General features: G+C 41.6%; 1 protein-coding gene across 3 annotated transcripts; it reads left to right on the forward strand.

Moving 5' to 3' along the window:
* Positions 1–3,155: 3,155 nt before the first annotated feature.
* Positions 3,156–23,174, forward strand: MMADHC (metabolism of cobalamin associated D). 3 transcript variants are annotated; one of them, XM_077320100.1, is made up of 8 exons: positions 3,156–3,282; positions 5,538–5,581; positions 9,200–9,344; positions 9,680–9,897; positions 12,542–12,647; positions 13,114–13,244; positions 18,048–18,134; positions 19,373–23,174. In XM_077320100.1, exons 2-8 carry the CDS (start codon positions 5,567–5,569, stop codon positions 19,565–19,567), a joined length of 897 nt encoding a protein of 298 aa, XP_077176215.1. In that variant the 5' UTR covers positions 3,156–3,282; positions 5,538–5,566; the 3' UTR covers positions 19,568–23,174. The 3 variants fall into 3 exon arrangements, with proteins under 3 accessions (XP_077176215.1, XP_077176216.1, XP_077176214.1); XM_077320099.1 differs by lacking the exon at positions 3,156–3,282 and adding an exon at positions 4,182–4,205; XM_077320101.1 differs by lacking the exons at positions 3,156–3,282; positions 9,200–9,344 and adding an exon at positions 4,162–4,205.
* Positions 23,175–25,996: the final 2,822 nt, after the last annotated feature.

Here is a 25,996-nt window from a genome sequence, read left to right on the forward strand (position 1 = left end):
GACTGGGGACCTCTGCTAGTTGCTACAACTAAGGAAAAAGAATTTGGGGAAGACTGTCATTTGTAACAGAGAAGCAGCAAGAATTTTCTTATGCTGCCTAAAGACTAAGACACATTCTATAATATGAAGATGATTTTATTTTGTTTCAGTGTAGAAACCATGTAAATTCATGAGGATGCATGTCTCAGATCCCATTCCTGGCCAAAATGCCTCTGGAACACCCTGGAATGAGCATTAAACAAACAATACCAAAAAAAAAAGCCATTAGGATGAATTACAGACACGTGAGAACAATATTTTAGAAGTGAAAATTTGGAACTTTCACCCCTTTATGCCAAAGTACCCTTGGAATACCCCAACATGGGCATTAAACACACAAGAGTCCCACTAAGAACAGTGGGGTGAATTACAGACACATGAGAACAATATTTTAGAAATGAAAAAGTGGAATTCTCACCCTTTTATTAATGCACCCTGGAATGGCCATTGAACAAACAAGAGTACCGTAAAAATCAAGGGACTTCATTATAGACGCCCAAAGACTATATTTTAGAAATGTAAAAGTTAAATTTCTGTACTTTTATTAACCCTTTTCAAGGCAAATTGTCTCTGGAATATCCCGAAACAGGCTAGAATAGGCATCAAACAACAATAGCAGCAGCAGCTTTTAGAACTCTAAATGCAGACTTAGCATCCTCAGGTTTTGTGAAGCTTCACGTTTCTGGGAGAGGCACTGCAAATCTGAAGCACCTAGTTGGCCCAGGGTTTGTTCTGTCCACTCTTGAACCCATGAGCAACAACTACCCAGCTCTTCTCCAGAAACCTCTGCTCAGTTTGGAATGCAGCCATTTAATTGTGGAATACTTCCTCCCCCTCCCCCATTCTGGAGGCATTTTGGTCTGAAAAAGTTAATCCATGCATAGTATTTGTGTTTTGACTTCCAAAATATTGTTCCCAAGTGCCTTGAATGCATCCCACTGTTTTTTGAGGTACTGTGGTTTGTTTAATGCTCACTGCAGCCTGCTGTGGAGTGTTCTGGAAGTATTTTTAGCCCCAAACAGGTTAATGTGCAAAATATTTCTGTGCTTGGGAGTTCCAAAATATTATTCTGGCATGCCTTAAATATGTCCCACTGCTTTTTGAGGTACTATTATTTGTTTAATGCCCATTCCAGGATAATCCAGAGGCATTTTGACCCAGAATGGCATAATAAAGGGGTGAGAGTTTCCATTTTTCATTTCTAAAATATTGTTCTCAAGTGTCTGTAATACATTCCATTGTTGTTGTTGTTTTATTTGTTTGTTTGTTTTCGTGGCAGTACTCTTGTTTAATGATCGTTCTGGCCTTTTCCACAGTTTTCTAGAACAGTGGTCCCCAACCTTTTTATCACTGGGGACCGGTCTACGCTTGACAATTTTACTGCGGCCCGGGGGAGGGGGTAGTCTTTTGCTGCCTGAGCCTCTGCTCCACTTGCTTTCCTGCCAGCGCCCCTGACTTCCCACCGCCTGCTGAGGGGGAGCCCCAGCCATGGGGGCCACTGGAGAGCACCAAAGGTGAGCCGGCGGCAGAGTGGCAGGGCAGCCCCCGAGGCAGCAGACAGAGAGGAGGACAAGGAGGAGCCATGGCCCAGTATCAACGGATCTACGGACCAGTACTGGTCCTCGACCCGGGGGTTGGGGACCACTGATATAGAGGGTGATAATTATTTCATATTCTGCTATGAATCCGCTAGTGTTGCAGATTGGTTGCAAGAGTGTAGCTCTTTCCAGAGGGTGAATCCACTTTTTGGAATTTCCCTGGAAGCGCTACAACGAAGCGCTTTTTGCGGATCGGTTTCAGGACTTTGGCAGATTGTCTACAACGTTGTGCATAACTGCATTTTAGTAGCGATTACAATTTGCCACACTCCTGCTACAATGAATCTGTGCGGAATGGCCCTGACACAGCTACCAGCTGAAACCATCTAGAGGCTTTTTTGCCTGGTAAAAGGTAAAGATATCCCCTGTGCAAGCACCGAGTCATGTCTGACCCTTGGGGTGACGCCCACTAGCATTTTCATGGCAGACTCAATACAGGATGGTTTGCCAGTGCCTTCCCCAGTCATTACTGTTTACCCCCCAGCGGCTAGCTGGGTACTCATTTTACCGACCTTGGAAGGATGGAAGGCTGAGTCAACCTTGAGCCGGCTGCTGGGATTGAACTCCCAGCCTCATGGGCAAAGCTTTCAGACAGCTGCCTTACCACTCTGCGCCACAAGAGGCTCTTTTGCCTGGTAAGAGTTAATAAAGATTCAGGATTTCTTCATTTTAATTTCTAAAATGCTGTTCTCAAGTATCTGTAATGCACTCCACTGGGGTTTTTTGTGTGTGTGGTATTCTTGTTTGTTTAATGCCTATTCCAGGTTATTCTGGGTCATTCCAGCTTTTATCCTGCCCCCCAACACTGCAATCCTATGAACCCTTTCCCATTCCTGAGAGCAAGTCCATCTGAGTAGATTGCTCTGCAAGACTTTCTTTTAATGAATACACAGTTGCTTGGCTGTTTTATACTCTTGAGTTTTATTTGATGTAGCAACTGGAAATTCTTCATATTCCCGGTGTGCAATCCCACACAGATCTACTTCAGTTTCAGCCCATTGCATGGCATTCACTATTCGCTGTTGCTGTATTTTTTTGTTATTGCCCGGCTTGAAATGTGTAGGGGGGGGACGAGTAGATTGTTTTGGGCTGCGAGATATAATCCTAATTCTCTGATGACTGGAAAGGTCTGGAAGAGAAGCAGTACAAAAATATTTTAATTATAGGACATGAGGGCGTTTCAAACTCCTTTTGGGGACAGCGTCCTTGTGCCTAAATTCATCTCAGTTGCCCTGAAGACAGCTGAGCAGAAGACTACTCAATGAAAACATGCCTCCAATGGCCATACCCCTAACTCCGCTCTCCACATTCATCTCCCTTCATTTGAGTGCAGCCCTCCCGCCCACGTTAATATAGGAAGTATAAAACCGAGAGTCCCAAAACCAGGCGGGTTGATCCACACAGCCGGGATCGATTGCTTCTTCCGGAGAATCGACGACATATCGGCTCGATTAGTTCGGTCTGCCGAGGAGATCCATTCGTTTCACTTCGACGGTGCCATCACAGAGTAAGTACGTCAGCGTCAGGATCGATTGGTTTAGCCTGCCCATTACAACCGGCGACCGATCTAGGAAGCGCAGGTTCGATTGCTTTTCCTGGATTGCCATTTTACGGGAAGGAAGCGAGGGCTGAGCTCCAGAAAGAGGTACGAGCCTGGCGGCCGGTTGCCCCTCGCGCCCCCCCCCCTTCCCGCCGATGACTGACAGATAACGGTCTTGCCTCGCGGTGCCCCTTTGGTCTCCCCTCTTCGTAGCATCGCTTCGGTTGCTGCAAGCAGGGTGAAGCCCCCCAAAAGAGCGACCCCGAAGCTCCCCCGTCCTACTTCTGTGTTTTCCGCGGGAGTTTCGGGAGCCTTTAAACGCTTCGCCGCCTGCGCTTCCTCCCCAAACTCCCCGCTTCTTCCGAAGCAGTGCTGATTGTGCAGGTGTTGTGTAGAAAGGAAGCAGTAAACAAACGAAGAGTAGCTGGTTAAGATGACTGAATGACCAACATCATCATCAAGACAGTGACCCCTCCCCTGGGGTTTATTCACATTTCATAGAATCATAGCGTTGGAAGGGGTCTCCAGGGTCATCTAGTCCAGCCCCTGCACACTGCATGGGAAACCCCATGATTCCCCCCAAGGAATTTAGGATGACGTAGGAGGGTCTTTAATTCCATTTAACTCTCAGTAGGGCTTTTAATTCAATTTAATTCTCAAAACAGCTGGGGTAAGCTAGACTCTGTGAATTTGTTGTGTGATCAAGCAGTGAGATGAATGGCTTGTCAGGAACTTGAAACCGGCTCCCCCCTTCCCTCTCCAGTTCTAATATGCAAACTATACTGACTCTAAAAATTGTATTCATTAAGAGTATCAGGATCATATCCTCTCCCCCTGTAGCTTTTCTTAAATCTCTTGCTCAGGCTTCAATATTTGCCTTTCTTTGACCTCATTAATTGAGGACTTTGATTGTACAACTTAATATTAAATGTTAGAGATGGCTTTCTCATCACTAAAACAGTGTATGTAAATTACCCTCTGCAGCCTATACTTATGATGCATGCTTGTGCAGAAATACACTTCATATGGTAAGATTTGACATCAAAGGGAACAAGCATAGGGTTACAGGTTTAAGAAGCGTCTTAGAATATAGGTCACCTGTGTTTTTTGTTGTGAGTCAGTTTGATGTAGTGGTTTGGAGCACAGACCTCTAATCTGGCAAGCCAGGTTTGATTCTGTGCTCCCCCACATGCAGCCAGCTGGGTGACCTTGGGTATGCCACAGCACTGATAAAGGTGTTCTGGCCTAGCAGGGCTCTCTCAGCCTTACCTACATTACAGGGTGTCTGTTGTGGGAGAGGAAGGGAAGGTGACTTTAAGCCGCTTTGCAGCTCCTGGTAAAGAAAAGTGACATATAAGAACCAATTCTTCTTTTTGATAAATGTGGAGAAACAGGGATTCCCATACACACCACTCGTTGTATCACAGTACCATTCTCTGCTAGTGCTTCCAGTTAAGCTAGGACTTTCCACCATTTATTTGTTTTGGAGTTTTACAAGATTTTTTTTCTTTCTGTAACAAGTACAGATTAGGAATTTAAATACTGACTGTTTGAGTTGAACCTTAGGGAGAGAAAAAAGAGTACAGTGTATGCATACAACTATTTATGAGATGAGGATTAAGGTAAAGTTTACTATCTGCACATTCCACCATTCTACCTTCATGGCCATGCACAGTCTGGGCCCTAAGTACCTGAGAAACCACCTCTCCACTCATGCCCCCCAAAGTGCACTATGCTCCATTAACATGAACAAACTGGTGATCCCTGGCCCCAGTGTGGCTCATCTGACCTCGACTAGAGCCAGGGCTTTCTCTGTCCTGGCCCCCACCTGGTGGAATGAGGTCCCAGATGACTTCAGGGCCCTGCCAGAGCTAAAACAATTCTGCAGGGTCTGCAAAATGGACCTCTTCAACCAGGCTTGCAGTTGAGACAAGTGGACTAACCACAAACCAGAGCCCAGAGGTCCCTACCATCACCATAGAAAAGAACTAAACCAAAGTGCAGTAAACTGAGCTAAATGTTTCATTGTTAAACGTTCCATCATCAGACTGTTCTATTTTCTGATGCCAGTTCATGTTGCTGAGAATGTTATATAATCAAATCAAGACAGTACACTGTACTGTCATGAAGATTCCAGTATAAACTGCCCTGAACCACAAGAGAGGGCGGTATATAAATATAATTAAATAAATATTTTCTGGGTGACCTATATTTTCTTGAGCAGCATGTTCTATATTAAAATTAAGATAAAGTGGAAATAATTGTTCTAGGAATCGTTTCAGTTAGCAAAGAATTGGGCATGTTATGATGCATCCTAACATATGTAACCAGTTATGCTAGTCTGACTGTCTTTGTTTCAGGGAGAAACTCGTCCGTGAAACAAAGGCCCATGGAAATGGCCAGTGTAAGTAATGACCATATTATCTTTAAAACGGACTTTATAATAGCATTGAGTTTTAACTTAAGTGCTGTGGATTGAGTAACTTACAAGGTGTATATGAAAAATGCTTTCTTCAGTTCTTTTTGTGAAAAGTTTGATAAAACCAATGGAAACGCCCAGCCTGGAATTCTTAATAAGCCATTGTGTACCATTTAAGTGAACTGAATACATGAATAGAAAGAGGGAGGTCTGATTCATGAGAGCTCATTTTGGAACCAAGTTTGTTAATCTACCATTAGACTTCTGTTTTATTTTGTATAAAGTGTTGCATAAAGTGATTTACCAAGGTTGACTCAGACTTCCATCCTTCCGAGGTCGGTAAAATGAGGACCCAGCTAGCTGGGGGGTAAACGGTAATGACTGGGGAAGGCACTGGCAAACCACCCCGTATTGAGTCTGCCATAAAAACGCTAGAGGATGTCACCCCAAGGGTCAGACATGACTCGGTGCTTGCACAGGGGATACCTTTACCTTAAAAGTGATTTACATTTGTTTACTAAACCAAAATAATGGGGGGATTCCCAGTTTAGCATCTATATAATTGCACAGCCTGCTTTCGATTTCCTTAGGAAATCAGGACCAAACTAGGTGTTACATTTTTTGAAAGGGGTCCCTGGACTTGACTGTCGCCCTGCAGCCAGACAGAGGCTGCAGGGATTGTCTGTTTAAAAGTTAACGAGAGCCTAATTTGAGCTGTGGGACTTGCCTTCCCTTGTACACCTTTTCCTGACAAGAAACAGCACTAGGGGAAGTATTACACCATTATTTAGCTGTTTCTGGTTGGGAAATGGCTGAAAAGCGAAGGCAAGAGTCCCTCGTCTCCTCACATCAGTGCCCAACTTAAATCAGCTTTCCCAGCCAGGATGGTGTGATGGTTAAGAGTGGTGGCTTCTAATCTGGCAAGCTGGATTTGATTCCCCACTCCTCCTCCACATGTAGCCAGCTGTGTGATAGTGCTGTTCTGACTGAGTAGTCCTGCCAGAGCTCTCTTAGCCCCACCTACCTGACAGGATGTCTGTTGTGGGGTGAGGAAGGGAAGGTGATTGTAAGCTGCTTTGAGACTTCTTTGGGCAGTGAAATGTGGGGTATAAAACCAACTCTTCTTTATTTTTAAAGAAAGGTCCACTAGCTGCTATGGGCTATGGAAAGAGTTAGACTCAGATTTAGAAACAAACAAGTCAACTTAACATCTGGTTTAGGAAAACAGCAGTTCATGCATGTTATTTATTTTTAAATAAAGTATATTCATTATACTACTACTTGTTGTCCCTGTGGTTAACTTTCATTAAATCACTGCAGCGTGTTGCACTCAGTTGAAAAAAGCGGTTCATATTTTTCACTGATAGATGCAGAGACAATATTCTAATGTCAACATGTTGAGGGAGGGGTCTGTGGCCTGAAAGAAGTGCATTTGGCCTTGACCAGAGTCAGGGTCTTCTCAGCCTTGGTTCAAGCCTGATGGAATCAGCTGTTAGCTGAGATCCAGGCCTAGTGGAACTACTTGAGTTCCACAGGGCATATAAAATGGCACTGTTCCAACAGGACCTCCTCCTTCCCCTTCTGCAACATCTCACCACTTAATAGTGGTCAATGATACGATAGCCAGGACATATGGCCAAGCAGTGGGAAAGTGAAGCACTATGGGAGTTTATTTTATTGTATTTTAACCTGTTGTAAACCAACCTGTGCCCATTTGCAGAAAGATAGTCTATGTGTAACAGTGGGCTCAGGGCTAAGTGGGCAGTTGTAGTTAGAGTTGTCCGTTCTTCCAGGTTGGTAGCTGTTGTACTTGTAGTAGGTTGCCAACTTTGGGTACTGTTGTTCTGCTCTGGTTTGCTAGCCTAGGAGGCACTGTTTGGTTCTCCTGCCAGAGCTGTTCTCACAGAGCAGTTCTGTCAGAGCTCTCTCAGGATGTCTGACATCAAGAGAGGAAGGGAAGGGAATTATAAACCACTTTATGAGTCTTTTGGTTAGTGAAAAGCGGGGTACAAAAACCAGCAGCTATTCATCCTCTTGACTTTTCTGTATTTGTGGGGAGGGGAGGCTGGATGGGAGAGCCTGTGATCATAGAATCATAGAATAATAGAGCACTATGCAGGACACACACAACCCTATCGTTCATCCACTGTAACTTGCCACCCCCTTGAGCCTTCACAGAATCAGCCTCTCTGTCAGATGGCTATCCAGCCTCTGTTTAAAAATTTCCAAAGACTGAGTACCCATGACCTCCTGAGGAAGCCTGTTCCACTGAGAAACCGCTCTGTCAGGAATTTCTTTTGAATTAATTTAATCACATTAGTTCTAGTCCATCCCTCTGGGACAAGAGAGAACAACTCTGCTCCATCCTCTATATGGCAGCCTTTTAAATACTTGAAGATGATGATGGAGCATTTCCTATCCTTGGCTTATATGCGAGTCAATAAGTTTGCCCCAATTTTGTGGTAAAATTAGGTGCCTCGGCTTATATGCAGGTCAGCTTATATGCAAGTATATACAGTAATATTAAACTTACCAGTGTCCTACTATCTGCAGTTCATTAGTGGTTTCTTGAGATAAATATTAGAAAGTTACATTAATGTGAACTGATATCATTACATGTGAGTTTTGAAACCAGTGCCTCCTCTTTCCCTCTCGTGCAACCTAGGGGTTTTATTCTGCTATAAATTATAATGCTTTTATAACAAATTGTTTAAGCTATGTGTGTATTTGAATAATATTTGCATTGGCTACATTTGTATTTACAAAATGAAGGCTGCGCTAATTGAAGGAGCCTAAAAATGATACTCAGCTGAAGAAGGTTGAATTGTGAGCGCATAACTATTTTGCAATAGTTTTTAAGAGGAGCTAAAGGTTGTGTAATCCTGGGAGACTGAGATTAAACTATTGAAGACAGTGGCAATGACGGCGTGTTAGTTAGCAGTGTTAGCATTTTGGGCCATAGTCTTCAGAATAAAGTGACATGGAGAAGGTACCATACATCTGAGCCCCTATTAATTCAGGTTGTTTTCAGATTCAGCAAGAAAAACTGAAGTCAATTTATGCTCCTTCACCTGGGTTAAGACTTTCTGAGTTTGTTGTCATTTTTGTAATCTTAGGCATAAAGACAGTTCTGTTGCATGAGGCTGGGGTTAAACTCTCTGCCATTAGGCACAATGGCCAAGCATTGAAGTCTGCTATCCCTAACTGGATTGCTAGCTTTCCTGTGGGAAATGCAAAATTTCAAGATAAACTAGTGGAACTTACTGGAAAAAAGTTCCAGTAACTTTTTTCCAGACGTACACACATCTATTTGCTCTTTTAATGCAACTTGCTTAATGTAGCTTGCTATATGACAAATATTGTTTGGACACTTCACCATTTGGAAAATCATGTGCAGATTTTTTATGACTGAAATGTTAACGTTAACTCCATTCAATGTTAACTCCATTCAAAGGAAATAGTGAAACTACTAATACAGAAAACTGTTCTATAGTGCAACAACTGGGCTTCTTTTCTTTTTTCACAGAATGAGGCTCTGTGTACTAAGTCATCATTGAAACTTGCAACCTGTGCTACATTCAGTTCTCTTTGTGTCCCCTTTAGGTGCTTTGTAACAGAGCTAGACTGGTGACGTACCTGCCAGGATTTTATTCTTTGGTTAGAAGGGTTGTAACTCCCAAGGCTTTTTCCACAGCAGGATCATCTGGCTCAGATGAGCCTTCTATTGCTGCTGCACCTCCTGATATATGTAAGGACAATTCCAAGAATTTTTTTCACATTCATTATCAACTAAAATCAACTATCTGAGGTTTAAAAAAAACCAAATACCTTTTTCAATAGAGATATCTTGTGGAATTTCCTGCCTGATTGTAAGCATACCTTCAGGAGTTAGCCCCACTGAATTTGGTGAGATTGACTTCCTGATCAGTATGCGTAGATTTACAGCCTTGGATCACTTCAAACTTTACTGTCCTTTTTCTTCTTCCAGCAATATGTGCAGAAATGTTTATTGTTTTGCTTTTGAAAATAATGAATGGGATCGTAAGTGAGATACTCATATAAACATAACTTTTTTTTTGACAGGTCCAAGAACTGTGTGGCCAGATGAAGTAATGGGACCTTTTGGTCCGCAGGACCAGAGATTCCAGCTCCCGGGTAACATAGGCTTCGACTGTCATCTAAATGGTACAGCATCTCAGAAGACAATGCAAGTCCACAAAAGATTGCCTGACATTTTAGTGGAACCCTTGGCGAGTGAAAGGCATGAATTTGTGATGGCTCAGCAGATCAATGAATTTCAGGTAATGATCCAGCGTGAAAGTCACATGGGGGCCTGGATGGTCATAGATCTGGAAAATGCATTGTCCAGCTGCAAAACCAGTGCAGTAAATGACCAGAACCAGATGTGGCTCTTCAAATCCTCTTGGACGCAGAAATATTTCATCTGTATCCTAGGCAAAGGGACAAGGCTACAATTCAATTATTTATTTCTGGCCAGGCCTGGATATTCTGCCTGTCAAGAATCCAACATGCACATTTCAGTTCCCTCTCTTGGAAGCAGTTGCTGAGAAATGAGCTAACAAGGTCTAGGTAGTTCACTAGGTAGGGTTCTGGGCTATGGCCATAAGGCTTCATACCGAAGCCCCAAAATGCCTGACAGCAAGATTTTTTAAACCAGCAAGATTGTTGTATCCGTGTTGACCTGCAGTCGTCTAATAGCACCTTAAAGACCAACAAGATTTGAAGGGTGTAAGCTTTTGAGAGTGAAGGGAGCTTTGACTCTTAAAAGCTTACACCCTGGAAATATTCACTCACTATGTACACTGATTAGTGAACATGATGACAGAAATACAAGAATAACATAGAATAACCTCAGTGCATAATCCAGTATTCAGTAGACAGTGTCATGCTTTCAGAACAGCTTGGTTGACAGCGTTCAAGAGAGCTTTAAAATCAGTAGGTTGACAGTAGCCTTATCTGACGCTTATCTTGGAAAGGATTAGGCATAAATTGCCCAGTTCCATCTGGATTCATGTCAGTTACCAAGTATTTATTGGATGCCTTAAGCCTTCCTGTTGGGTCCTTCTTACCTCTGTCAGGCTTTTTCCATGGACCAGTTATAAAAACCTAAGTCCAAATACATTCCAAAAGTAAAGAAAGGCATTTGTACCTCATATTTCAAGTCTTGCTCATACAGCACAGCACAGTACTAAGGCTGGCTGCTGTAAGCGTGTGATGCATACTTTTAGCAGCCAGTGTGTGCTGTTGTGTGATGCACTAATATCACAAGGTAGTGCATGCATGCATGCCATTAAAAAGAATCAGGAGACAGTCCCATAGTCCCCCTCGCTTCAGTCCAGGCTGATTATTTATTAACAGGGCTTGCATGGAGCCAGTTTACATTGTTGTTAACCAGTTGTCTTCAGACTGCCTACCCTGAAGGACCCATTCCCCTCTGTTCATCTGATGAGGACTCTCTGTACTCTGTGGAGGATTGTCCAAACTTTCTAGGGTGTGTTGACAAACAGACGGGACATTTGCCAGGATTTTTGGCCTTCATGTAATTGAGAATGTGTTCTGGTAGACACTAACTGCTCCTCTGTATCACCCTGTTGCAAGAGAAGGTCAGTAGGCAGAGGGCATCAAAACCAGCACCCATTGATAGCATTGTTGTGGATATTGTGAGGTATAAAACAAAACCCACAACAAATGCTCTTGAATGTGTCCAAAAGCAGGACCAATTCCGCACGGAAGCACAAAACTCGTGCTGCCTCCTGCTTGCAGTGGTGCAGTTGTAAGCCACATGTTTGCAAGCCTCCTCACAAGAGACCTCTCCTGTGTTTTCCCTCCACCTCATCACAGCTTTTTGCCTCCTAATGAGGCAACAAGGGAAAACAAGTTGAACTTCTCCCACCCACGCCTTGGTTTGTCAATCACAGCAAGCCACCAATCAAAGCACAGCGGTTGTGTCAGGGAATCAAACTTCTGTCGTCCCCCCAGCCCTGTAATTTTTTTAAGTTCACTTCTGTGCTGCTATGCAGTAACAGCACAGTGTAAATGCATGTATAATTTAAAAATCAACACTTCCGTGTTGCTATGGAGAAACGCCACAACGATAAAGCATCCCCCCTTTTTTTGTTTTTTGTTATTGTAGTGTTCGAACTCTATTTATGTTTGTGTAGAGTTGTGAGGCCAGACATGGTAACTGGACCGAGAAGAGTGATTGTGTGTAAACAGTAGTCTTAAAAGCAAAGAGCACAGACACCTAGCTGATCAGGAGAGGGCTGCTTCATCATGCCCCCCCCTTTCCCCATTCATTCCCCACACAAACAGCGCTCTGTTTTGCCTGCCCAATCCCAAAAAGGCTGTGGATACTTTAGGGAAAATTTTATTTTCACTTATGCAAAGTAGCTTTGTAGTCCCAAAGTAATGCAGACCACACCATTTTTTAAAACAAAAATTATTGGAGCAGGAAATGGAGAGAAGAGAGCAGGTGTGAGGGCGGGCAAAACGCTGTAGGGATTGTTGGGCATTTCGCTTTCTACACAGGCTTGTCCCTGGTTGCTCCCTGATGTGACGCAAGATAATGAAGCAAATCTGCCCAAGACTTGAGCCAGCCCTTGGACAGCCTCGGGTTGCAGACGACATCATGTCTAAAACCCTCCAGCAGCCATATATATATAATTTACCCACCTTATTCTCTCCCCACACCCACACCTTCACATTTGAAATGGCATCCTGTGCTCATGCAGATGATGGCATAGTCTCCTAGGTAGTGTCCTGCAGTTTGTCAGGAATAGAATTGCACTTGAGCTGTCCAGAAGCTGCCCATTATTGTGAAGAAACTTAAATTTGCAGATGCTGGGGGGAAAACTCTACTAAAATATTCCATTGCTGTTCCTGTTGTATTTTGCATGACTCTGGAAATTATCTGTTTTTCTTCAGAGTACCGGTGTTGCTCATAAACAAGAAGTTAATAATGCAAAAGCATACTTTGAAACTGCCAAGGTAGAATGTGCAATACAAACATGCCCAGAACTATTGCGTAAAGGTATGGATTTTGTACTTATATTTTTAGCTTTTTAATTATTTATAGTAGATTTTCAGTGCAACCCTGCATAGATTTCATGAAAAATAAGCCCCATTGTTTTCATTGGGGTTTACTCTTCAGTTAAAAAAACCTATATTATTATAAATATATATGCATAGGTTTGTAACTTTTATGAACTAACAATGCATGCAAAATGTAGTAGGGCCCTCTTGCTCATAGTATTTGAATTAATTTCTTTGCACCTTTTGCTAAGAAAAAGGTCATTTTCTACACAAGCAAGGCATTTAGCACAACAATTTGAGAGCCCTCTCATGAATAGATGTATGTCTTGATTCTGATTGATAGCTATTGGGAAAAATAACTCTACTTAAAATAAGGATGGGAAAGAGAAGTATAATAATGCTAAAAAACAAAACAATGCTCAATGCTTTGTTTCTTTGATTTCTTTTGATTTCTTTTTTTCTAGATTTTGAGTCCATGTTTCCAGAAGTGACTTCCAATAATCTAACCATACTAACCGTAACTCAAAAAACTGCAAATGATATGACTTCCTGGAGTGAAGAAGTTGAAAGTGAACGAGAGTCTCTCATAGAAAATGTAAGTCATTGTGTGTATGAGAATAGAATACCCTTAATTTCCATTGCAGGCAGGATTTTGTACGTTTCCGCATTTCACATTGAATCGTGTTCTGACACTCCATAGAAGGCAAGTCATATGCACATTGTTGGCTCTGACGTTCACTGGTGTGGAGTTGAGAGTCTGAGCTAAGGTACCGTGTTAGTCAACCTGTCTTACACATGAAGATATGTGGAGAACTCTTGGCAGCATTTGGTGTGGTTAGCATTCCAGTGCCTGTCATGACAGTGCGGTGCAAAATAATTAGTATACGTTTTTTCCATTTTTTTCTCTTTTGGTTTGAGTAGGTAAATTGTTTCATTTAAACTTTACTAAATGAATTCTTCCTTTCCTTTCCTCTTTGGCTTTAAGCCTTAAGCCATTATATCTTATCACATGGGGGAATCATAAACGTTTATTAATTTTAATTTTATTTTCCATTGCCAAGAGATAGGAGGCCAGTGACCTACTATATATGGGTCCATATCCCATTATAGAAAAGAGAGGTCTTGATTTATATTTATAAAATGCATTCTTCTTCAGCAGCGGTGTAATCTGTCTTTCTCTCTCCTTGATGTACCTCTCTTTCCTGTGTTACAAAAACAACTCTTACTTGAAAAAGGGATTCCCAAATAGCAGGTTTCCTTTCTAGGGTCATATAACAGCATTTAATGCGGCAGCCAATTAAAAATCTTGTTATCGAGATATAGATTTTAAATGTGTTGGCAATATAATATAATGGTTCAAATCCATTATACACCAAAGAATATACCTGTTTTGCTTGTTGGGTTGTACTTCCAAAATCTAATATCAGTAGTTCTTTATTGACCTTCAGAAATTCTGCCCTTTCATTCTCCATTGCAGATATGATATTGGAAAGAAACCTAGTTGGTTTGGTTGACCCACTTTCTCCATTTACTTTGAAAAGGGTCGTATTTTAATCTGACTATAGGAGTTTAGATTAGTTGTTGAAGAGAATCTTGAATCTGAGTCTAAAAATGTCTAGCCAGACCACTCATTCCAGTGAAGGAATTGCACATTTTTGCTGCTAAATGAATTCTCCCGGATCCGGTTTGAATTTGCTAAACTTAAATTCTTAACTTCTCACATTGACCAAGTGATTGTTTGCAGAATTGCCACTAGAGGTCGCACTTTCTTATGTCACTGATTTGTTTTTAAAAAGTATTAGGATGCTTAGGGCTGATCCTACGTTGAGCAGTTGGGCTAGATGGCCTGTATGGCCCCTTCCAACTCTATGATTCTATGATAGTAGTTATATCTGGCAAACATTACTTCTGTTAGGTGTTCTGTATACAGCAGTTTTATTTCCAAAACTGTAGCATTGTTTTTAAAAAGTCTTCATTTAGATCTTCATCTAGATTCAGCATATAAAAAATATGTCTATTGCAGCTTTAAGATAGTTCCACTCCTTTTGCAAGTTTTTGCAATTGCAGGAGCTTAGATGTGGCCTTTTAAGGTTATCTGATGGGAGGGGTGTAGCATTTCAGCATCACCATGAGCATTGCATAGAGAGGAAATCTCCATTTGAGTGTGTCGCTGTCTATGTGTTAGTCATGGTCTGTTAGTCTTGGCCATTGTAATCTGGTCTAATTACATCCCATTTGTCCTGTCTTCCTTGTCCACCTTCCTGTCAATTCCAATATAATTACTGTAAGGGTGCTGGGATGGAAGATGTAACCTTCTGGCCTAAAGGTTCCTAACAGCACATTCACAATAGAATGGTCTATTTGTTTGCATTGTGACTGTTCGGAAATAAGCTCAGGAGAACTAGATTAACATGAGGGATTTGGCTGAATTAATAGCAGCTAACTGCAGGCAGAGGTAAGGGTTGCAGCCCCGAAGCCTCAAGCTGTTTTAATTGACATCAGCTTGAGTGACTATTGCGAGATGGTAACAAACCAGGATCAAAAGAGTCAAGACAATCAGCGATGTTGTCTGAATTATTTCTGGGACCCTAGTGAGTTAATATAAAATTGAAATCAACTGATAATTACAGCTTGCCATTTTAGAACAGCATGTTTGTAAAAATGGTTTGTCTTTGTTTAGATTCAAATGAGTAGCCGTGTTGGTCTGAAGGAGCACAATAAAATCAGAGTTCAGTAGCACCTTTAAGACCAACAAAGATTTATTGAATAATAAATTGAATAAATGTTTGTTGGTCTTAAGGGTGCTACTGGACTCTGATTTTATTGTCTCTGTTTAGGTTATTCACACTCTGAGCTAGTTTTGTACAACTATGTCTGGGTTATATGCTTCATAGAGAAAAGTCAGGGATTTCTCCCCCCCCCCCTTCAAATCAATCGAAGGATATGACGATACCCTGCAACAGTGTTTAAAATACATGAATATTAGAAGGTTGATGAAAAATTTTCTGCGGTTAGCTGAAAATGAAAATTGTAATATTGTAATATGTGTATGGCTTTGGCTCAGTTCAGAAAACATCCAAACTGTGGTTTGATTAACCTTTGGTTTGAATGATCGTCTGAATGCAGGCTACTCCACTAACTTTGGGGAAATTAGGATCTGTTAAATCAGGATCTTCACTGATTTGTTAACAGGAGCTAGTTTTAACAATAATTGTGTATGATGTATGAATGCAACTATCAAGGCTTAATCTGAACTTGTTCCCCCAGCAGGGCCTTCCAGGCTGCCAAAAGCATATACTGAAACTAGTATTTGTTGAGGCAAACAAAAATATGAGTAACTATCTGTGGGCTGAATCCTAGTTTAGTTGAAATAAACCCTGATTTAATGTGATGTCTGAACTGACCCTTTGGGTTGCTATACAAAATGCGGCTGCTAGGGTCCTCACAGGATCAGCTTGGAGGGTCCATGTCCAGCCTATGCTGAGGCAGCTGCATTGGCTACCAATTGCTAGCCGGATCAGGTTCAAGGTTTTGGTTTTAACCTTTAAGGCCCTCCGTGGTCTGGGACCCACATACTTAAAGGACCGCCTGGTGCCTTATGCCCCCCCGCAGGGCATTAAGCTCGGCGGGGACTAATTAATTGGTGGTTCCTGTTCCCCGGGAGGCACATCTGGCCTCGACCAAGGCCACAGCCTTTTCGGACTTGGCCCCCGCCTGGTGGAATGAGCTCCCTGAGGAGCTGTGGGCCCTGCAGGATTTGCCATCCTTCCGCAGGGCCTGCAAAACGGAGCTCTTCTGCCAGGCTTATGGTTGAGGCCAGCGCCTCCCCTTTTTAGATCGCCCCCCCCCCCCTTCTACATCTACATCAGCAGTGAGCCCTGGTTTCCCGGATAGTTCCGCTGCCATCAGGTGGGGTGGGTTTGGGGGGTTGGGGATTGTTTTTAGGTGTTTTATGTATTAGGGGTTTTATGGGGTTTTTACATGTTGTTACCCGCCTTGAGCCTCAGGGGAGCGACGGGCTAAAAATCCAATAATAATAATAATAATAATAATAATAATAATAATAATAATAATATATTAAGGTAGAAATGTGACTTCATCTCTGGACAGAGTTCGATTAATCTCCCAATCTGCACCAGAGACTTTTGTATTGCTTCTTAAATGTTCACTTTTACAATAATTTGGTGCAAGGAAAATTAATATGCTTTAGGCTTAGAACTAGAGCCTCTTGTGGCGCAGAGTGGTAAGGCAGCCGTCTGAAAACTTTGCCCATGAGGCTGGGAGTTCTATCCCAGCAGCCGGCTCAAGGTTGACTCAGCCTTCCATCCTTCCGAGGTCGGTAAAATGAGTACCCAGCTAGCCGCTGGGGGGTAAACGGTAATGACTGGGGAAGGCACTGGCAAACCACCCCGTATTGAGTCTGCCATGAAAACGCTAGAGGGCGTCACCCCAAGGGTCAGACATGACTCGGTGCTTGCACAGGGGATACCTTTACCTTTACCTTTAGGCTTAGAACTATACTGAACACAACATACACTGGATAAATTTGGGTTTATTTGAAACAGGTACAGTATGATGAACAGATGATTTCTGGTTGGCATAAGTTAATGTTCCAGTCACCTTTCTCTGACTGGGTCAGTGTCAGAGTCAACATTTCCAAAAGTTTATATTTCCTTAAGCAAGAATTGTGTTGAAATGGAATTTCTTTGGTCGTAGTCCAAAGCATTTATAAATGCAAAAGCTTTCTTTGATGTCATCACTTTGGCAACAACTTTAATTGAAGAGATAAACTACTTTGAAGTTTTAAAAATGTAGCTTGCTCCTTTGGCATTGGCAAAGGATTTTAAACAAAGATCAAGCTGTATACAGTTGTCTTCCACGCTTCAGTGTCTCCTTTTAGACTCTGGCATCTTATATTTAGAGGTTATTATAATCTCTTGTGCCTCTGGTTTGCTAATAATTTACTTAACAAGAAAATTAGGGAAGGATTTGAACTGCAATTGTAAACTGTGATCTGGGTTTAATTTCTGCTTTACTGCCAAAATACTGGATACTTGGAACTGGAATACTAATGTTTGAACTGGGCAATTCTAAAATGGCAACAAAAGGCTCATACTTATTTATTCTTAAGCATTATACTGTGATTCATATGAGCAATTACATTCTTCTTGTTATAAAACTATATTAATCCCTTGCTGACTAAACCAAATTTTTGTCTGAAAACTCATGTGATTGGAGAATCTCAATATCTCAATATAGGTTATTAAATTTAATCTCCTTAGTACTGTCAACTTTTTCAACCACAATTCTGGTCAGTTTTACAGTAAATTGGTGGAGAGGAAATGGATATTCAGCATATGAGGATCTAATCTTTAACATTTGTTTCCTCCCTGCTTAGTTTATCAATGGTGCCAAGGAAATTTGCTATGCTTTGTCTGCTGAAGGCTATTGGGCAGATTTCATTGAACCAACTTCAGGACTAGCAGTAAGTTATTCCATTACAGCATGATAAAAAAAGGGCTGTCGAACAATATCAACTGGCAACAAACTGAAATGAAAGCAAAAGGATTTACAGTCCATCTAAATTGGTTTCTGGAATGCTTTTTATTTCCCTGTGACACTGAGAAACTGTCCTGATAGTTGGAACATTAAGGAGCAGCCAGACAAAAGCAGTTAAGAGTAGTTTTTGTAATAACTTAGACCAGCCCGGTGGTTGGGGAACACCGATTTAAGCCAAATGCAGATCAGACAATCTGATTGGCTACCAGTATATCTGAACCCGAATAAAAGTTTAAACCAAGCTGCAAGAGGAGCCAGTCCAGGGTCAACCAGGGTGGCAAGAGCTGAGAGCACCACGCTGCCTCGGCTAGGGCTGGCACCTCGGCTAATAGCTCTACTCCACTGGGGTCAGATCCCCTTATTGGCATAAAAAAGGCAAAGCAAAATTTTAAACAATTACAGTTACAGATTCCATAATGGAAAGATTTTCATTTAAAATCACCAGCAAAGTCTTAGCTAGTTTTACAATTGTTGCTGAGTCCTTCACACTTAGTATAGTTTTAATCCAGTGTTTCTCCTCAACACAGTTAGATCTAAATTTCTTCAAAATATTTAGCTGAAGGGTGACAATATAGAGCAAATTCAGGGCATTTTAAGAGTATGTGTCAGGGACATTAGTCCCCCCCCCTCTTGCAAACCGTGCCTCTCCTGTGAAGAAATCTTCAAAAATCTACCTTGAGTCAATTTTGAGGGGAAGATGTTTAGACAAGCTAATAGAAATGCTCTGTTTAACAGGGTTAGGGAGATACATGGGCATGGTTTTGTATGTTAAAGGAATATCCCAGAAATGGGGAGAACATATGCAGGAAGAACCTAATAACTGAGCATCCAGATCTTCTAATCTTTGTGAGATTGATTTCAGTATAACCCCTTCTTGCATGCAAAGGGTTGAGATCTCCAGACCCATAATTTGAAGTTTCTTTGACATTTTGCCTAACTAGTTAAGAGAGTAAGGATCACTCAAAAGGTTAATCAGCAGACTACTTGGCTGAACATGGAAATGAATTTTTAACCAATATTTGAAGGACTAAAGCCAAATTCTGGCTTCTAAACTCTGTCGGCCAAGTTTTAAACCAAATATATCCAATACAGTGAAATCCTAACACATTTAGCAGTGTAATTAACAGTGGTGACCCATTCTCTGTTTCTTCTTTTTGCTTTCAGTTTTTTGGCCCTTATACAAACAGCACCCTTTTTGAAACTGATGAACGTTATCACCATTTAGGATTTTCTATTGAAGACCTTGGCTGCTGCAAAGTTATTCGTCATACTCTCTGGGGAACACATGTGATGGTAGGAAGCATTTTCACCAACGCTTCACCTAACTGCCCTATCATGAAGAAACTGAGTGGAAACTAGTTACGTGGCACGATGCAGTTGTCTTACTCAAGCACTGGTCAATAAACACTGTTGGGCAAAATCAAGTGTTAAATTACACAGATCTGACTTTTTAAAAAATCTATTTATTTTGGGCAGTGGGTTGTGTGTAGTCTCTACACAATCTGTAATGGTAGTTCACCTTTTTATTTAAGAGGTGTACATATATATATATATGTAATGCTAAGGTATTTTTTTCCCTGTTATAAATTGAATTAAAAATTTGGAGTATAAATCCTTGACATTTGAATGCTATTTCCATCAGTACGTTCTTGACCAAATCTGTACTTTAGGTAAAATTGCAAAATATTTTATCAATTGCAGATTCACCAGTTTTAATATGGATTACAATTAATTGGTTTTCTTTAATTTTGAACATAACCAGTTTTGAGAGAACATTCACAATTGTTCAATTGGCTATTATTAAAGAAAATCACAACCCTTGATTTGTACCAGGTTCCATATTGTTTTGTTTCTGATTCCTGTATTTATTTGGAGTATGTAATTTATTTCAAGTTGGCATGGACTACATATAGTTGAATGCAGTATCCTATTTCATGATGATGAAAAAGCACAGCTTATATAAGTTAAGTTTTACCTGTTTTAAAGGCTTTCATTAGTTTTTGTGTTAGTATGATGAAGCAGTGATTTAAATCCACTGACGTATTAGGAGAAGATAACAGCAAATAATGGATTTTTGTCCATGTTGTCAAAATATTGACCTTTTTTTGAGTCGATTCCTGGGGTAGTACGAGCTGTGTGGACAAACAGCTGTGAAAGCAGAGAGGTTGCAGTAAGCAGAGGAAAAGTCCACATGAGTCCCACAATCCTGGGAGTCAACTTTCTCAGAGCTGGATCACTGAGAGGAGGAAAATGTGACCAACAGCTATGTTGTTTCCTCTAAGGCAGTGGTCCCCAACCTTTTTATCACCGGGGACCACTCACCGGGGACCACTCAACACCTTTTACTGAGGCCCGGGGGGGGGGGGTAGTTTACTCCTCTACTCTCAACCACTGCCCTAACGCTCTCTGATCGTTATGGTAATGTTTAAACATCCCTTCAAAATAAGATACAGACACGCCACACCAATGAACATAAGGAACATTTTATTTTCATGGAAATTTTAACTCATGAGAAGGCATCCTTCGGGGCCCACCTCCAATTAGTCGAAGGACCACATGTGGTCCGCGGCCCACAGGTTGGGGATCGCTACTCTAAGGGGTCCACTATATCCAGCTCACTAGCTTGAAATATGTTACTCAAAAGTTACTAGGCTTAACCATAGAAATACTTATGTAACTGAAGCATCCATTAACACACATACTCTATGAATTTTAGAAATCATTGTCTGAAGGTTCATACACCAGTATAAAAATATAAAATCTTTTTTTTTTTGGGGGGGGGGGGTTTGGACAGAAAACTCTTTAAGCTCTCTTTGCCACTCTTGGTAAGCAATAGAACAATGTGACATTTTCCTCATACATGCAAGCAAGATACCTGAGACTTTCTTATCTAATGGCGCCAATTTGCCCAAATGTTGAATGGATATACATCAAATTCTGTCAATGGATTTAGTATTTTGTCTGATTGATTTTAGTGGTTGTGGATTTGGAGTGGCTCATGTGCATTTTATCTTGGTTCTCTGTGGAGTACTAAGAAATGAATAACTTAAAGCCCGTGTTGATGCCAAGTATCCCTAGTTTCATGGATTTCTCTGGTTGTCAGCCATTATCTGGCTTCCTTCTGTTGTGCCAAACGGGTCAATTAAAGAGGTAAGCTGATATCCAATAGATTTCTCTGCTAATAATGCTTACCATGGTTAAATGACTGGAGGTCTGTCTATATGTATTTTTTTTAAATGTGGGATATTTTTTGTTCCCTAACATTTTTTTTCTAGTGTAATTTTGTTTACAGTGGTTAAAGGTGCTACATGATGAGCTCTCATTATCTGCAGGCTGCTTTATGTGTGGAGCAGAATGAAGTGTTAGAAATTATATACTTCATCAGGTGGACGAACTGCAGTTTTGTATTATTCTTTCTGTAAATAAATACCTGCATTTAGAGAACAAGTGTCACAATGAGCAGGCTTTGCTAGACTTTTTCTTTCCATTGCACTATTTTTTAACTAGTATGGAAATTGGTTTCCTATGGGGGGCATTTAAAAAAACAACCCAGTATCCTCCCCCACTTGTGATTTGCCCTTTCACCTCTGTCACCTACATATCCACAGAAGCAGTACTGTACCACTAACACAGTTGTGCTCTCTTGGTGCTAAGAGGATGGAACTGCTCACTTGAGACTCTGGTTCTCTTTTCCAAACACCCCAAGCCTCTTTTTGTGACCAGTCTGTAAAATGTGCTGGAAAATGCTGAGTGCTCAAGAAGCCACACCAACAGCAGCTGCTGTCCAAGCTTACAGTGGGCAGTGATGCTGAACTACAGCACAGAATAAATATTGTATAACACTGCAGTGTGGGCTTTGGGAGAGTTTATTTTGAGAAAGTTCAAAGTGAAATGTTCCGATTAGGGATATGCACCCCCCCCCCAAAAAAAAAATCTGTATTTCCTAATAATCTTGAATTTGGTAAATATTCAGTAATCTTGATTGATTTTTGCTCCATCCCACCCTTGATTCTTAATCCGTTACACCATTATAGTCAGTGATCCCCATGTGGTATAATAGAGAATCAATCTGGAGATATCTGGGGCTGGGGTGAGGCTGTTTTTTGAGATAAAGGCACCAAAGATGCTGGTGCATCTCTTAAAACCCTTCCCCCATTTTCAAAAAGACTGCACCAGGGGGTCCAATTCAATGGGGCCCCAAAGAAGCTGCCCCCATCCTCTATTGCTTCCAATAGGGGGGTATTAAAAGGGATTTTGGATTTTTTAAAATGCCTTTTACGAGCTGCAAGTGAACTCTGAAGGTGTTTAAATGATTTGCTGTCCCTTTAAACACCTTCTGCAAGCCGTGAGATCACCTGGGAGAGATTTAAAGGGACTGTAGTTCCTTTAAATGATTTAAATTTAACTATCCAGCGTCCTGAAAAATTCCCAGTTTTTGATAGCTGAAATCCAGCCCTAATCCATATCGATCTGAAAGAGTAGCTGGGGAATAGGTATTTTGTGGCTATTTTATAGGCTCGGATATACCAAATTCTTGTTATGAGCGCCATGCTAAAAATGTTTCTTTCATTTTTCTAGTGACATCATTGCTTTACAGGAAAATGGGATAGTTTTAGATACAGAAGCTTTAGCCACTGTTTAAAATATGCTGGATGTATTCTTACTGTTACACTAACCAATTGCTTGAAGGACTCTCATGTGTCAGTTCTTATTGTAAGTGTTAACATTCTATGTCTGAGATGTGTGGTTAATAATACTGGGAAAGATGATACTTGAAATCTAGAAGAGCACAGCCTGCTTAGTTTATACCTCCCCAGAGCCACAGATTCAAAACTACACTAACAGAAGTCATGTGTCTACACTTAGCAGTATTCTTTCTGTATATAAAGGATAAAATCTTTATGATGTCAGCTTTGTACTGATCACAAGGAGTATGATTTAAAATTAAACTATTTGTTTCTTTTTCTTTTCCTGAGTAGGTACATCATTATTTCCTAGCAATTTGTCAATAAATCACTTTTTTTTTTTTGCCCCGAAACATCATTTTTATGTTTTTGGAACCAAACTGTGGGATCTGCTTGATGAGTGATTTGTTTCAAAGACTGTCAAGTCAGGCGCCACGTCATAGTTCTAAATGTTTGACTTGATGTTCAGGTTTAGCGTGTGTTGCTGAGAAGGGTTGCTGTTCAGCCTGGATGCAAAAATAGGACACGTGCCCAATTGCATGCCTAAACACGAATGTGATATGGTAAAGGTGAGGGTGGCTAATAAACACCTTTATTTGGGTCAGCTGAAATATCATTGGGAGCAAGGAGTAGATTTTTTTTCCAGGTTAAGTGTTACAAGCATAACAAAAAGAGGGGTGGAGATGGAATGTTTTGATGGCAAGCCCCAGTCTTCAGACTAACAGTTTTAAAATGGAGCATAGGTTGTGTGCTGGGTGAAAGGAAAGACCTTGGGTTGAACCCAGAGCCACTGGGGCAGAGATGCAGTGGCAGGTCTCCCACTGAAACTGCAAATTGCAGCAGTCTTAGAGTTGACATTGTAATATTACTGCAGCTGCCCTTGGGACAACCTTAGATCCTTTTTTGCATTGAGAATCTTTGATCTAATCTTACATTGCTCCTGTGCTGCTTTTTAATACGACTAATAATCTCTGTCAGGTCCAACAATTTTATTGTCTCCTTTTCTTTTTGTTCTGCTTGACAGCCTTCCTGAAGACAAGTTCTAGTGAGCTTCAGAGCTTGTTCACTGCCGTGTAGCCTCCCATCTAGGGTGTAGGGATGCACTTGATAGCTTTTCTGTCCCTCCTTCAAGGAGTTTGCTGCATACAGCTGTCTTTTCCTGTCAGTCAGCTTCCCAACTGTTATTATATTTCCCTGTCACTCGCTCTTCCCAGTAATCACAGATTCTCAGTAACCTGCTTTGTCCTCATCTGGCCATTCTCTATATAAGGCTTCCTAATCCAACCACAATTATTCCCAGCATTTGACAGTGAGGAGCAATCTGCTGCTTTGGCAGTTGCTCTGGTGCCTCAGTGTCTGGCTTCAGTCTCCCGGGCAGCGGAAGGGCCTGGTGCTTCAGAGAATTCCTCGGCATCACCAGATATGTGCATGACGGGACGCCGTCCATCAGAAGGGTCAGGACATGAGCCTGCCCTATCCAAACATTGGCCCATCGAGGGTCAGTATTGCCTGACTAGCAGCAGCTCTCCAGCGATTCAGGCAGAACCCTTTTGCATCACATACTGTCTGGTTCTTTTTACTTGGAGATGCCAGGAACTGAATGTGGGACCTTCCGAATGTTAAGACTCGTGCCTTTCCTGCTTGCAAATATTGGCAGGCAGGCATGTTGACTGAGAGAGAAGGGAATAGAGGCACACTGTCCATGGCCTCTGCTTTACCCAACATAGTCTGTGTTCCCTTTTAGGCCAGGCGAAAACACTTTTCTGACATGCCCGGATGGAGGGCCTATGGAGATGGAGAACAGAGAAGGACAGTGACAGGGCTGCGGGAGAGAGGTGTACCTCATCTTGTTTCTGTTTAAAGAAAGTGGGGCCCTTTTCAAATCAAACTACATTGGACAGGTGTGCTGAAGACTTACCTCATCTTAGTTCTTGAATAGCATTTTCTCCCAGCCAGCTTCTCATGCTGGGGGGGGGGGAGATCACCTTGACTGGGTGAGCAGTACAGAAAGAAACAGCAAAATGAGGAGAAACTGGGAATGAGGAGAAATTCCCACATACATGTGCTTTGTTTTTGAAAAGTGCCTCTCTCTGCCTGCTCCAAAAGTGAAAATGTAAACTTCCGAGAAACAGAGGCTTATTCCTACCTGCCCAGAAAGTTGTGAGGAAGGCCAGGCCCTTCAATGAAAGTGTAGTTCTTGAGAATTTCATCTCAGTTGGGGGGGAGGGTTACATATAGAAGTGTTTCCCAGTGGAAACAGGTATCAAGTTGATCCCCTAATATGTCTGCAAATCACCCTCAAAGCTCCCTAGCAAATTGGGCATAAACTGAGAGAATCATTTTAATGATCTCTAGCTTTCTTGTCTCATAAATTCTTGAGAGCTAAAATCAGACAGTTCCTGCTAGGTGAAACTAAATTAACACTGAAGTAAAGCTTTTGAAGTGGAGGTACTTGATAACTTGTTTCCTGTGTTCTCGTGCTTAAAGCTGTTTTTTATTAACAGTTGCCGTTGCACACAGCAGGTTTATGCAGTTTGAGCAAGGTTGTCAGTCAAGCTAATGCTTTCCTCCTGTGTCATTTAAGAGCACACCGAACATGATCAAATACTGGTCTTATTCAAATGAGTGTAAAGTGTCCTAATACAAAATTGCATTGTCTGTTGACCATAACTGTAATTAATAAAATAGCTTCAGGACATCTGACAAGGTCATCGAGACATTCCAGGGGAGGGAGGCTCTCGTTCAGCCTTTCTCAACTTTTTTTGCCATTGAGAAACCCCTGAAATATTATTCAGGCATTGAGAAACTGCAGAAGTGACACAATCATGCAGAATATGGCTGGGAAGCATAGCTGTGTACATGCCCACCCGGGGCACCTACCCCTTCCCCATCTGCTCCAGGCCCATAATTTTGGGAGGGGAAAATAGGTCAACATGACTATATATGGCCATGCCACCTGATGAATGTTTAACAAATTTAAAATATGTATTAAGAATGAATTAACTCCCACCCATTCAGGAAACCCCAGGGTTTCATGAAGCTCTGGTTGCGAAAGCCTGCTCTAGTCTTTGGCTTACCCTTATTTCCGGCATCTCTGCAAGTA

This window comes from Paroedura picta, chromosome 2, assembly GCF_049243985.1.
Source record: "Paroedura picta isolate Pp20150507F chromosome 2, Ppicta_v3.0, whole genome shotgun sequence".
Taxonomy (NCBI): domain Eukaryota; kingdom Metazoa; phylum Chordata; class Lepidosauria; order Squamata; family Gekkonidae; genus Paroedura; species Paroedura picta.